Below are 12492 nucleotides of genomic sequence, written 5' to 3'. Positions count from 1 at the left end.
CAGTAAACCAAAGAGGTTCACCAGGGAGCTAAAAGCTAAGTGAGAGCTGAGTCTTGTGAGCGGGCTGGGGGGCACCTCTCCTGAGCCCCTGTCCCGGCGGTAGCGTGGGCAGGGTTGGGGCTTCTCTCTTAAGATGCTTGCGATATCGCTGTTCCCAACAGGGGACAAATGACAACACGGGGAGACTGTTAACTGCCGAGAGGGCAAAGTGGGGGCTGCGAAGCAGCTCTCGCCTGGGAGCACAGCTGCCCTGGGTAGCTTTTTTGGGTAGGGTTTGCTCGTCTTCCGTGCATGCTGTAGGAGACTGTGTTGGTGCTCGGAGCTGTCAGGCCCGGTTACGGAGCTCCTTGATACCTTTGGGTAGAAAGGGGTGCTTGAAGGCGTGCTTTACTGAACGTCCCCCACCCTGCTGCTCTGTGTGTGTGTGCGCTCTGCAAATGTCTCACCACATCCGCAGAGATCCCTCCCTCTGGACTGCAGAGTTTAGGAAACTGTTAGTGAGCTCTGCACATTCTCACATGGGCCAGAGCCAAAGCCAGTTGTTTTTTGCCTGGAGGCTTCTCTTTTCCCACAGGAGACCCAGCCTTGCATTCTTCCATTGTGAAAGAGAAACAGGAACGAGTCCCATGTTCCTATTCCCTGCTGCCGAAGCTCCAGCGGGAAAGACAGCAAGTGAGCTCATGGCACTTTTCATCCTGCCTTGAAAAGACCCCAGCACCTAATCTGACTGGAGCTAGAGCCACCTCTGCTTGTGAGGCTCCCAGGGTCCCCAGGGCTGGGTTACTTTCACCCTGTGACACTGAAAACCCATGGGTGCGCTTAGGATAGCAAAGCTCTTCTGGCTCCCTACCAAATAGGGTAGCCATAGCGGCGTGAATCTCTGCCTCGATGTTTCTGATGCTGCTGTGGTTTGTCCCTCTTCCAAGCTAGAGAAAGCCGCCTCCATGCAATAATGCAAACGCTCTCTGTGCCGGAGATCCGCCCTGGGGACGGAAATCCCAGCGTGGGAACGAGCCCTGCAGGACCTTGGCAGGCAGTGGTCACCTTGCCAGAGGCTCTGTGAGTCTGATCAGCTGCGTGTGTCTGCTCCGCAGGGCTCTCCAGCTCTGGGACTCACGTCTGGCGTGCTGTTTTGAGGTCGGAACAGCTGGTTTTCAGCCCTGTCTGACTTCAAGCTTGGGGAATCTGCCCTGCGGGGCATGGCTCAGGACTGATCCCCTGCCTGTCCGCTGTGGTGGGGGAAGCAGGGAGCTCTCTGTTCCCTTCTCTCCCACCGCGGCTTGGCCCCTGAGATTTATCTGGAGACCTACTCTTGCATCGTAGCTCTGCGAGATCCATGTAACCCGCTCAGCTGTGAAATGTCTCAGAGCAGTTGATAAAGATTTCCTGACACCCAGGGCTGAGTGCCTGGGCTTTGCCTGTGGGAGGATTTACCGATGGAGGTGAGGCAGGGCGTCAGCTTTTCCCCTCTGCTCTCAGAGTCCCTGCTCCATGGTTGTGTGCAGAGAAGCCCTGCAGCTGAGCGATAGGCATCCCTGGGACAGGGTAGATAAGAGCGGTTGATGGGGACTGTCACCCCTTTGGGCAGCCTTCCTGAGATCTGGGGGCCACTTTTTCCCCACTTACTTATTCCTGACCTTAAAGAATGAACATGCTTATCTGAAAAGAGGTTCCTCCTGTCTTTCAGAGCAGCTCCGGTAAGAGACAGCAGCTTCATTGAGAAGATGAAGAAGACGGTAAGCTTCTTGCTCTGGCTACGCGGGGTGCTGGGAAGGTGGGGGAGCTCCTGTCCTTCCCGGTTTCCTCTGGAGACTGTCTAGCTGTCAGCAGGGGGGACCGGTTTGCATACAGACACATGTCTGCTGCAAAGAGCATACAGAGGAGAAGGCTGTGTGGGCAGGCAGGAATAGCTCTTTCAGCCTATGCCCGAGAGTTGTTCTTAGAGAAAAAATTAAAGTGAAAATTTGGTGCAAAAAAAAGTGTAATAAGAGATCAAAGTCAGGAGAGAAATGGCAGACACTTTAAAGTCATTGGCTGGCAGTTGTTTGTCTGTGTCGTTGGTTCCCAAACTGGCTCGCTCTGGAATGGGAAGTGTTGTACACAGAACTGGCAGCTTTTGACTCTGCTGGACTGGACACAGGAGGAAGCGGAGGAAGAAGCAAGGGCTGGATATATCTTCTGTTTTACTTCAAAGTAGCTGGCTTATGGCAGAGCAGGAGCTCCGGTGCTTAGGCACTTTTCCCAAAGCTTAGGCAAGTCTGCTTTCTCATCCAGGGAGTTCCCTGTTTCCAGGAGTCACGCTGCAGCCTTGAGGCTGAGAATAAGTCTTGAGGGTTTATTCTTTGCTATGGGTTTTAGTCTGACCTGAGTCACCCCTCTGAGATTGGCAAGAGTCATGTTCTTATTAACAGCGTAGCCTTGAGTTTTCTGCCGCAAACCTGGCGGAATCCCGTACAAGTGCAGACTCCTATTTGCCTTTAGGTTGCAGTCCAGGGCTCCTGATCCCAGGAGTTTCCTTTGTCTTTGACAAGATGTGCTTCCTCCGTGCATTTGCCAAGTGAGTAATCGCCATTTAACGGAGATTTCTTTTTCTCTCCAGGGGCGAAACATAGTGGTTTTCTACGGTTCCCAGACAGGTACAGCAGAGGAGTTTGCCAATCGCCTCTCCAAAGACGCTCATCGCTACGGCCTCCGGGGCATGGCAGCGGATCCAGAGGAGTATGACTTGGTAATTTAGCCATGAACAGCCTCAGGATAGGTAACATCCTTTTAGTGTCCCCTAAAAAAACCCAGAAAGAGACTGGCCAAGGGACAGTTGCCCTTTTAGTAGTGTCATTTAGGGGAGAAAAGATCAGCTTGAGAGATGCAGAGATGGGCTTGGTCCTTGCCATTCTATGGATTGGAGTGAACACTGCAACATGACTGAAAGAGGAAGGTAGCCTGGAGTGTTTGGGAGTTGCGAGTCATCCATTGGCAGGGTGAAACTTGCTCCCTATTCCTTCTGTAGTTAGCTTTGGTCCCATACTGCTGCCGTCTTGGACAGAGGCATTGACATTGTGGTGTTCTCCAGAGTGAACAACGATCCTGGTCCCTTAAAGCCTTGTATGGAAAATCCCATTGCTTTTCTGGTGGGATAGAAGTATTGACTTGCAGTCCAGTGAGGGTGGTTAGCTTTATGTCCCCTGCCATTTTGGGTGGGTTTTGGCCTTTCCCAACCCCTTTTGTAATCAGCTGTTTGACATTATGTGGTGCTGTTCTGCACACCAGAGGTAGCTGTACTGTAGGAACAGGCTTGCCCAATAACCACGTTGTGGGATGCTTGAGGGATTATTCTTTCCTTTGGTTGTAGTCGGACCTGAGTCGCCTCTCTGAGATCGACAAGTCCTTAGCTGTCTTCTGCATGGCCACTTACGGCGAGGGTGATCCCACGGACAATGCCCAAGACTTCTACGACTGGCTGCAGGAGGCTGACGCTGACTTGTCGGGTCTCCGATTTGCAGTGAGTGGCTCAATTCCAGTTTATGTTGCATTTGGACAGGAAAGTCAAAAGCCCTCCACTGTGCCTGCACGTGGCTTGGGTAAAGGCACAACATGATGTCTATGCCTTGTACGCCTGTGTCGGATGCGGTCCCTATTGTCTTCCTCCCCAAGCTTCATGGACACTTGCAAACATCTATCTGGGGGCTTTAAATGCAGATGTCAGAGTACTCTCTCCACTCCCTAAATCACAAGGGTTTGCTGGTAATGTCTTGCCACAAACAGCCCAGCAGGCATTGAATACAAGGTCTGTAAATGAGTTACAGGCTGCTGCCGCTGTTCAGAAGCTAATTGAGCAGCCCTGGGCCAGATCTTCTCCCGCAAATTAAATCACTTGGACGAGTGTGTAGCTCTTTTCCTGTGCTGAGCTGAATAATTGGCTGGGATACAGCCACCTCACCTAAACCCTGGCCAGATTCCTTAGGCAGCATAATAATTGCAAATGAGGAGAAAATGCACTGCTGGAGATGTTAAGCTGCTCTGTATAAAGCAGCGAGCAAACATTTGCTCAGCAGTTTGTGGGAGGCAAGGGTCAGCAATTGGTCTCCAGGCAGTCCAGGCTCTTACTGGTCCCTCGAGGAGATGGTGCAGGCAGCTCTTGTATGTGCATCCTCTTGACATGCCTGAGGCCCGGCTCAGGGGAGGTGGTGGTGCCTACTGACCAGACACTCTCCAGTGCTAGATTCTTACTCAAGGTCCACAAATAGCTGAGGAGGAGCTGGGAGAGGTCTTGCTGCCTTTCTTCAGCATCCTTTGCTGGGTGATACTGGCCAGAGGATGGCAACTGGATGGGAAAAGTCCAGCCCCTGCTTCTCCACACTCATCAGCATTCCCTTCCAGGTCTTTGGACTGGGGAACAAGACTTACGAGCACTTCAATGCCATGGGAAAGTATGTGGACAAGAGACTGGAGGAGCTTGGAGCCCAACGCATCTTTGAACTTGGGCTGGGAGATGACGATGGCAAGTGAGTAGCTTGGCTTGAAGGGCGGGTCAGAGCTGGCTAAAGCATTGTGGAAGGGACCTTGGCAGGGAGTTGGCTCTACTACTAAGAAATAAACTCCGCAGGGCTAGTTGTGGGAGCTGACATGTCTCTGAGTGTACGTCTATCTGTGCTCTCTCCCACGATCAGATCCCTGTACACGTAGAGTATCCTGGGGGATCCTGTGTCTGGGAAATCCCACATCAGCTTTAAATGACCATAGTTACATACTCGAGGAGGCTTTGCAGCCTCCTCTGCCTTAGCCCTGCTGCAGCTCCATTGCTAACCCAGCCTGTATGGATAAACTTGCCCATCCCTGTGGAGGAGGCAAACTCCGTCTCCTTGTGAACTGTTTGTTTCATGGTGGAAGGCAGCAATTTTCCAACTTGGGCAATGATTTTTTTGTTTGTTTGTTTTTTGGACCTCTCTGTGCTCACCTGAGCACCCTGTGGGTAGCAGCTTAACCTGGGAAATTACATCAACCTGGTGGCTTTACCTCTAAGGGGCTGCAAGATCTGATGAGAGGGATGTGCTGTGTGTGGGAGGCTCTGAGCCCGGAAAAATAAGCATTGCCATGGTGGAATCTGTCTTTTAGGAAGGGGACCTAATGCCAGGAGTGGGCAAGGGGAGCTGAGTTGGTTAAAGACCGAGTCTGAATAACAAAGCCTTCCTTGGCAGACCTGGTGAAGGGAGGGGTGGCTGGTATAGCAACAGTTCCCTCCCTGCCCCACCCATGTGGGCATGTAGACATACAAAAACTGCCTGGATCCAAGGGCAAATGCGTTTTCCCGTGGTGAAGGAGGAAGTCCATAGGGATCTCAGATGCCTTCTCTGGGAATACCCCTTTGCTCCCCCTTGAGCAGGGTTATTGAATCTCTCTTTTGCCCTGGCTAGCCTGGAAGAAGACTTCATCACCTGGAGAGAGCAGTTCTGGCCAGCGGTGTGTGAGCACTTTGGGGTGGAGGCCACAGGAGAAGAGTCCAGGTGGGTGTGGGAGCAGGTTCTTCTGGGTGCCAGAGAGATTGGCCACCTCTGACTGGTGGCTGTGCCATCACCCTGAGCTGCTGTCCCCTTTCCTGTGCGCTGCCTCCCCTTCCAGGCTTGAGAGGGCACGTGTGAAGTAGATCAGTGAGTGGGGCTGTTTGGACTGAGCCTGTCCTGGTGCGAGTATGAACCCGGCTCTGAACTTCTGTTCTGGATGGGGATGCGATGGGTTTGGTTCCTTTGTGGATGGCTTTGCTGGGTTGTGATGCTCCCAGTGAAGCTGATGTTTCCTCTTGGTTTGGGCTTTCTGCGTGGTCTGCCTGATTCTTAATGTCTCGAGAAGAGCGAAGGGGTGGAAGTTGCATTTGTTTTTGAACTGTAGCAAACCCAGCAAAGCAGATGATGGTTCCAACTGCACCTTGTGACTTCCAGTTTGACTTTTTTCTCTTTTCTCTCCCCCTTCCTCCTCCAGCATCCGCCAGTATGAGCTGGTGGTACACACCGATGTGAACATGAACAAAGTCTACACCGGTGAGATGGGCCGTCTCAAGAGCTATGAGAACCAGAAGCCGTAAGTGCCGAACCACCCTGAGCAGGGTGTACGTGGGCCAGGCTTCGGCTGATGGATCCTTGATGTTTCTATGCTAACACATGCTTCTATTCTAACACGTGCTATGCGGGCAGTGTCATTTCGGCAGTGCAGCCATGTGGCAGGTCTCTGCCCAAGAGAAATGGGCTCAGATCTCCACTGGGACTCTCGGAGATTCCCCAGTTAATGAATCATTAGTGGTGAGAAGATGGCTGTGTTCACATGTGCTGTTTGGCTGGTACATTTGCAGCATCTGTTCTGAGGTCACTCGGAGCCTTTCCTCGCCCGGGGTAGCTAATGCGTGATGGTTGCTTGCAGTATTGCTGTGGGGAGATTAGCTGTATAAATTAATTCTAACCTGAAATATTTCTTTGAGATGGGACAGTCCCTCCGATCCACTTTTGCATCAGGGGCTCTTAATGGGACAGAAACTGTTGATTGCTGGGCTGTGCTTAGAAGGAAAATGATCTGTTTTCTCTGCCAGTGTGGGTAGCAGCAGGATCATAATTTGGTTTGTGCTGTGCTGTACTTTGAACCATGAACCAGGACAGCCCTGTGCTCAAATCATGGGAGCCTGCTCTGGAGGCAGAGGGAACATGCCTGGATACGAGCAGCACTGTGAGCCTGCAGGAGAGTAACCCAGAGGGTCCTTGTCCTTCCTTCCAGACCATTCGATGCCAAGAACCCCTTCCTGGCCCAGGTTACAGAGAACCGCAAGCTGAACGAGGGTGGAGAGCGACACCTTATGCACCTGGAGCTGGATATCTCCAATTCCAAAATCAGGTATTTTCCCATGGGAGACTGCTTCTCTATTTCGGCAGCAGCAGTCTGCATCAGGAGCAAAGAACAAGGATGTGGCACTGGCCTCGTCCAGCACTTCAGAAGGGGACCTTGTTCTCATAATTACTTAACACTGGCCCTCTGGGCTTCTGTACCACATGCCAGGTACCCCATGTCAGGACTTTCTCCCAGCTCTTGCGCTGTGCCTGGCCGTGCCAGCTGGCTGCTCTGGGTCCCTCCAGAGCTGGCTGCCCATACCTGTCCTACCTGAGCAGTCCCAGCTGCAAGAATTCTCTAGGAGTCATTCAAAAAATGAGGGGGCAGATGAGCTATGAGAGAGGGGAGAGCTGGGGATGGCTTATGCCTGGGTTTGCCTGGCTTAGGTGTACAAGCATAGGGGGAATAAAGCCCTGTTCTTAAAAACCCCCTTGCTGGCTTGAATTCCTCTGTGTGTGCTTGTGAGAAAGCCACGAATCCAGGTGGCTTAACATAACAAAATACTGCAGAGGTTTTGAGCAGCTTTGCTCCTTGCCTGTCCTTGCTGAAGGTCTGGCCTCATTGAAGTCTGTGGCAAAACTGCTGTTATCTTGGAGATCCCTTGTAAAAAAACTGGTTCTTAAAACCATCATTCCACAATGGTCCTTTCTGCTATTACTGCTGGCTCTTCGGGATCCCTGATTGTGCAGGCGCTGTGTAGCAGCTCAGATCTCAGTGTTGTCCTACTGCCCCTTGCACCAGCCCGCTTGTCTTGTAGCTGAGCAGCTCAGGCTTGGGGTGGACGAGAAGCGGTGCTGGCGTTTCATCTGCTCTCCTCCTGCTCTCGTGCCAGGTACGAGTCTGGGGACCACGTGGCAGTGTACCCAGCCAACGACTCTTCTCTGGTGAATCAGATTGGTGAGATCCTGGGCACGGATCTGGACACGATCATGTCCCTGAACAATTTGGACGGTGAGTATGGATCGCCCCTGAGCGTCAGCAGTTCTCCTTCAGCTGTGGCCTCTGTCCTTCCCACCAGAGCAGGAACCAGATCACCTTCAGGTCCCGTAGGGCACCTCCTTGGCAAACAGCGATGTCCAGTGGCCGCTCCAAATGCTGTGCCATTTTAGCAGTGGCACGGAGCCCGCTTGCTGAGAGCCAGCTGAAGTGAGTCAGTTGTGAAACGTACTTAGTGTGCCCATTCAACAACAAATTACGTAACGGCACACTCCTAATTACAGACCATCAGCCCGCCAGAGCATCCCTCTGCTGCAGCAGCCCCGGAGCTCAACAGGGGCCTTCGTGTCTGACATGCTGTTATTCAGTCCTTGGAGGAGGCACAGGCTTGGGGACTGAACTGCCAGGAGGGAGCACTTGTGCTGATACAAAGAGCTCTTCTTGGGCAGTGTTCCCAGCGGAGCTGGCCTCTGGCAGGAAGGAGATGGCAGCTGCTGCCCATCTTACTCCTGAAGCAGTGCAGCCTGACCTGAGGCATCAGATGTGCTGGCCCAGAAGCCTAAGAGAGCTCCTGGTTTCAAGAGAGCAAGTGGCTTTAATGCACTGCCGGAGCCTGCGGCCCCCTGTGCAGTGTCCCATGTTGTCCGGCCTCACACTGTCATTCCTGTCCCTTACGGACATCTTAATTTGCTGAACTGAATGGCTCCAGCCTTGACTGCTGGCACTTACCTTTCCCAAGGGGGCTCTGAGCACAACTGTCCATGGCTGAAGGAGACAAAGGACATTTTTGAGGCCAGATCTGAAGGAGGTGTAAGTGCGTGAGGCCAAATTGGCCGTGGAGAACAGCCCTCCTGCTTGGTCTGGGAGTTTCCTGGGTGCCTCTGTGAATGGATATCTTGGGGCTGAGAGCACGGGGTATTTTTTTTTTGCTAATAAGCTGTCAGGCAGCATCTGTGAAACAGAAAATGAGCTACTGGGAGACGCAGCTACCCAGAGAGGGAGCTGCCCTGTGCTGGAGCTGCTTCAGTGTGGGATCGGGGCTTTGGCCAACAGGCTGATTCAGCCCCAGGGCTGCTCTCTGCTCCCTGAAGCCCGTTCCCCTGCTCTGTCTCCAGCTCTCATACACTGCATGTAGCTGCTGGCATGAAATCTCTAACATAACAGCATGCGGTTGCTGATTTTTCCTTTTTTTTTTTCCTTTTTTTTTTTTTTTTTGTTTCCCCTCTCCCTCTTCTCCAGAGGAATCCAATAAGAAACATCCCTTCCCCTGCCCCACGTCCTACCGTACAGCCCTGACGTACTACCTGGACATCACCAACCCGCCCCGCACCAACGTCCTCTACGAGCTAGCCCAGTACGCCACGGATGCTGGCGAGCAGGAGCGCCTCCGCAAAATGGCATCATCTGCTGCCGAGGGCAAGGTGGGAGCTGTGGCCTTCCCAGCAAAGCTGCTGGGTTGAACTGGGTACTGGGGGATCCCCAAAAGGGATCCAGGACTGTTGGGCACCATGTGCAGAGAGCTGAGGGAGTGTTTGCCAGCCACACAGGGAAGTCGTCACGCGTGTGCACTCCTTGCCCGCAGGCTCTCTACCTCAGTTGGGTGGTGGAGGCCCGGAGGAACATCCTGGCCATCCTGCAGGACATGCCCTCGCTGTGCCCCCCCATCGACCACTTGTGTGAGCTCCTGCCCCGCCTGCAGGCCCGCTACTACTCCATCGCCTCCTCCTCCAAGGTGAGCGTGCTTCTAGCAGGGACTGAGGCTGCCGAGAGACCGCCTCAGCTCCGCAATGCCATGGTCCCCCTCTCAGCTGGGGACTGGATATGGGGAACTTGCCCTGGCGACACTTTCTGTGAGGGGGCCAGCTTTAGTTATCTCTATGCATGAGAAGAAGGGGGTTATCTCAACTTCCACAGGGTCTGCAGAGGGTCCCACACCGCAGCCAGCTGTGCCCTGATACCACCACCCTCCCTGCAGCCCTGCTCCTCTTTGCCCGTAGGCCTTGCTTTCAGGGCTTGGAAGCAAGGTGGCATTTTAGGGGTTGGTGAAAATTCACTCTTTTGCTTTGTGCCTGAAGCACTGAGGTTGTTGGCGATACTGAGGGAAGCTCGGTGGTCCTGTGACGAGTCAGATGTAAGACAGAAGCCCCATGTGGGGTGTGCTGGGAGGTTTGATCTGCCGGGGGAGGAACAGCTGTCCCAATGTTAACATTAAGTTGAACTTCTCCCCATCCCTGAACACAAGGGACTGAGCTGTGGGGTTGCTGGGGCTCCCTCTCGGCCTGGCGCTGACATCCCTTCCCTGCAGGTCCACCCCAACGCCATCCACATCTGTGCCGTGACAGTGGAGTACGAGACCAAGACGGGACGCCTGAACAAAGGGGTGGCCACCAGCTGGCTCAAGAACAAGGTGCCTGACGAGAATGGGAGCAACTCCCTGGTGCCCATGTACGTCAGGAAGTCGCAGTTTCGCCTGCCCTTCAAACCTAGTACTCCCGTCATCATGATCGGACCGGGAACTGGCATAGCTCCCTTCATCGGCTTCATTCAGGAGCGGGCCTGGCTGAAGCAGCAAGGTGGGTGCCCAGAAACTTCCCTGGGGACTGGTGCTGCTGCAGGACGGTGCTCTGCGGGGCCAGCCGGTGCCTCCGAGCTGCAGCTTGTGCTGCTCACAACGCTGACGGGCCCAGCAGAAAGCAGAGGCGGTGGAGCAGGGTGAACAGCAGCTGAGTGGTTTTACCCAGCACGAGGATGCTTTGCCCTCCTCTTGGCCACAGAGGATGTTTGGGGGGGCAGATAGACCTGAGCCAGTTCTCTGACCTCTGCCACCACGTCTCCAAGTAACCACAGTCGAGTCACTTAGACTCATTTTCTAAAGCATATGGGTACTTCTGGGAATCGGTCTCGAGCTTCCCCTTACAAACAGAAGCAGTTGCGCAGCTCTGCCTCCCCCGGGTTGGCAGGACAAGGGGAGGTGGGGAGAGCAGGGTCGGGGGCTGCCGGGAGCCAGCTGATGGGTGCTGTCTGACTCTGCAGGCAAAGAGGTGGGCGAGACGGTGCTTTACTACGGCTGCCGCCGTGAGCGTGAGGACTACCTGTACCGCGAGGAGCTGGCCCGCTTCCACCAGGAGGGAGTCCTCACCCAGCTCAACGTCGCCTTCTCCAGGGACCAGGCAGAGAAGGTACCGCTCTAGTCCCCCAGCCACTTGCTCGTGCTGCCCACCATCGCTCCCAGCCGTGGCAGCAGGGGAAGAAAAGGCCCCGAGGGCTGGAGACTCCTAGCCTGGAGCCTCGCTGCTAGGGAAGGCCCATGGCAGTCACAGGAGCACCCAGCACCTCCACTGTCTTGTGGAGCCATGAGCACGGGCTCGGCTTCCCCTCCCTCGCCACGGCCTGTGGCGTCGGGGCTCTGCTCCTCTCGCCTCACTCCCACCTTGTTTCCTGCCAGGTTTATGTTCAGCACTTACTGAAGAAGAACAAGGAAAACGTCTGGAAGCTGGTTAATGAGGGGAACGCTCATATCTACGTGTGCGGGTAGGTCCGGTGGCAGGGAAGGGACTTTGGGAAAACGTTCCCATTCTCAGGAAAACAAGTGTGACTCAGTTTACCCACTTGTGCGTTACAAGCCCTGGGAGGGTTACGCTGTCCTTGTTCCAGGGGAGGGCAAGCGGCCAGGCAGATGGGCTGGGGTGAGCGAACTGTCCGTGTTCGGGTGTTGAGAGGCGACCAGGGCTCTGTGGCTCTGATGTGTTGCTGCCTCACTGACGGTCCCCTTGTTTCCAGCGATGCTCGCAACATGGCCCGGGACGTGCAGAACACCTTCTATGAGATTGTGGCCGAGTTCGGGAACATGAGCCAGCCCCAGGCCGTGGACTATGTAAAGAAACTGATGACGAAGGGCCGGTACTCTTTGGACGTCTGGAGCTAAGAGCGGGGCTGACGGGGCTGGGGAGAGAACGAGTCCCCAGGCGTGGGCCCGTGGGAGATGGAAAGTGCCTGCTCACCCACTGCTGCTGTGGGTGACAGTGTTGTCCCACAGCTACCCCAGTGTCACTCCCAACCCCTCCTAGGCCACAGCAGCCCCTTGGGGCAGGCTGCGTACCCTGGGGGATGAAAGGGGTTGAGAGGGGCAGGGGGTAGCTCAGGCTGTTGTCCAGGAGCTGCGGTGCCCCGGCACCCCAGGGAGCGCCTCATGGCACCAGCGTTTGCCTTGAGGTCAGGGCCGCAGCTGATGTGGGGCAGGAGGGATGGATGGTGCCGGGGAAACTCTGGGGTCCTTCCCCGAACACGAGGTGTTGCCTTATCCCCTGGGGCTGGAGACCATCCTGGCCTGCTGGCATGGGCGCACCGCGGGTTTGGTGTGAGGGCACGGCGTGGGGCAGCAATCTGTCCTCGCCTCCCTCCCGCCCTGTTTGGCCATCTCTAGGATGTGGGGCTGGCTCTGGGCACAGAGCTGCCCCACGCCACCGGGACCCCACAGGCACGCTGCTCCTTTCCCCTGCTGCCTGCCTTCGCTCCAGCACGCAGCAGGGAGGGGATGGCTCCTCTCCCCTCTGGAAGAGACCCGGTCTTGGGGGGGTCTCAGTCTGCAGGGGCCCTGCTTGCTCCCTGGGGTCCTGCAGCCGGCAGCTCCCCTGTGCCCAGCCCCTCCCTCATGCTGTGTATGGTCATTTTTTAAATACTGTTTTTATT

At 54.8% G+C, this 12492-nt stretch overlaps 1 protein-coding gene across 1 annotated transcript in view; it reads left to right on the top strand.

The window, feature by feature from the left end:
- LOC127024378 (NADPH--cytochrome P450 reductase) overlaps window positions 1–12257 on the top strand; it is a 28937-nt gene extending 16680 nt beyond the window's left edge. The window contains exons 3-16 of the mRNA XM_050908920.1: window positions 1688–1736; window positions 2600–2728; window positions 3350–3499; window positions 4378–4502; window positions 5412–5501; window positions 5974–6072; window positions 6757–6873; window positions 7700–7818; window positions 9043–9224; window positions 9386–9535; window positions 10109–10376; window positions 10837–10982; window positions 11249–11334; window positions 11584–12257. Of these exons, the coding sequence (XP_050764877.1) occupies window positions 1688–1736; window positions 2600–2728; window positions 3350–3499; window positions 4378–4502; window positions 5412–5501; window positions 5974–6072; window positions 6757–6873; window positions 7700–7818; window positions 9043–9224; window positions 9386–9535; window positions 10109–10376; window positions 10837–10982; window positions 11249–11334; window positions 11584–11728 (1855 nt within the window). The 3' untranslated portion in view covers window positions 11729–12257. The remainder of the gene's footprint in view (window positions 1–1687; window positions 1737–2599; window positions 2729–3349; window positions 3500–4377; window positions 4503–5411; window positions 5502–5973; window positions 6073–6756; window positions 6874–7699; window positions 7819–9042; window positions 9225–9385; window positions 9536–10108; window positions 10377–10836; window positions 10983–11248; window positions 11335–11583) is intronic.
- Window positions 12258–12492: the final 235 nt, after the last annotated feature.

This window comes from Gymnogyps californianus, chromosome 20 (genome assembly GCF_018139145.2).
Source record: "Gymnogyps californianus isolate 813 chromosome 20, ASM1813914v2, whole genome shotgun sequence".
Lineage (NCBI taxonomy): Eukaryota > Metazoa > Chordata > Aves > Accipitriformes > Cathartidae > Gymnogyps > Gymnogyps californianus.
This window is presented reverse-complemented; position numbering and strand designations above follow the sequence as displayed.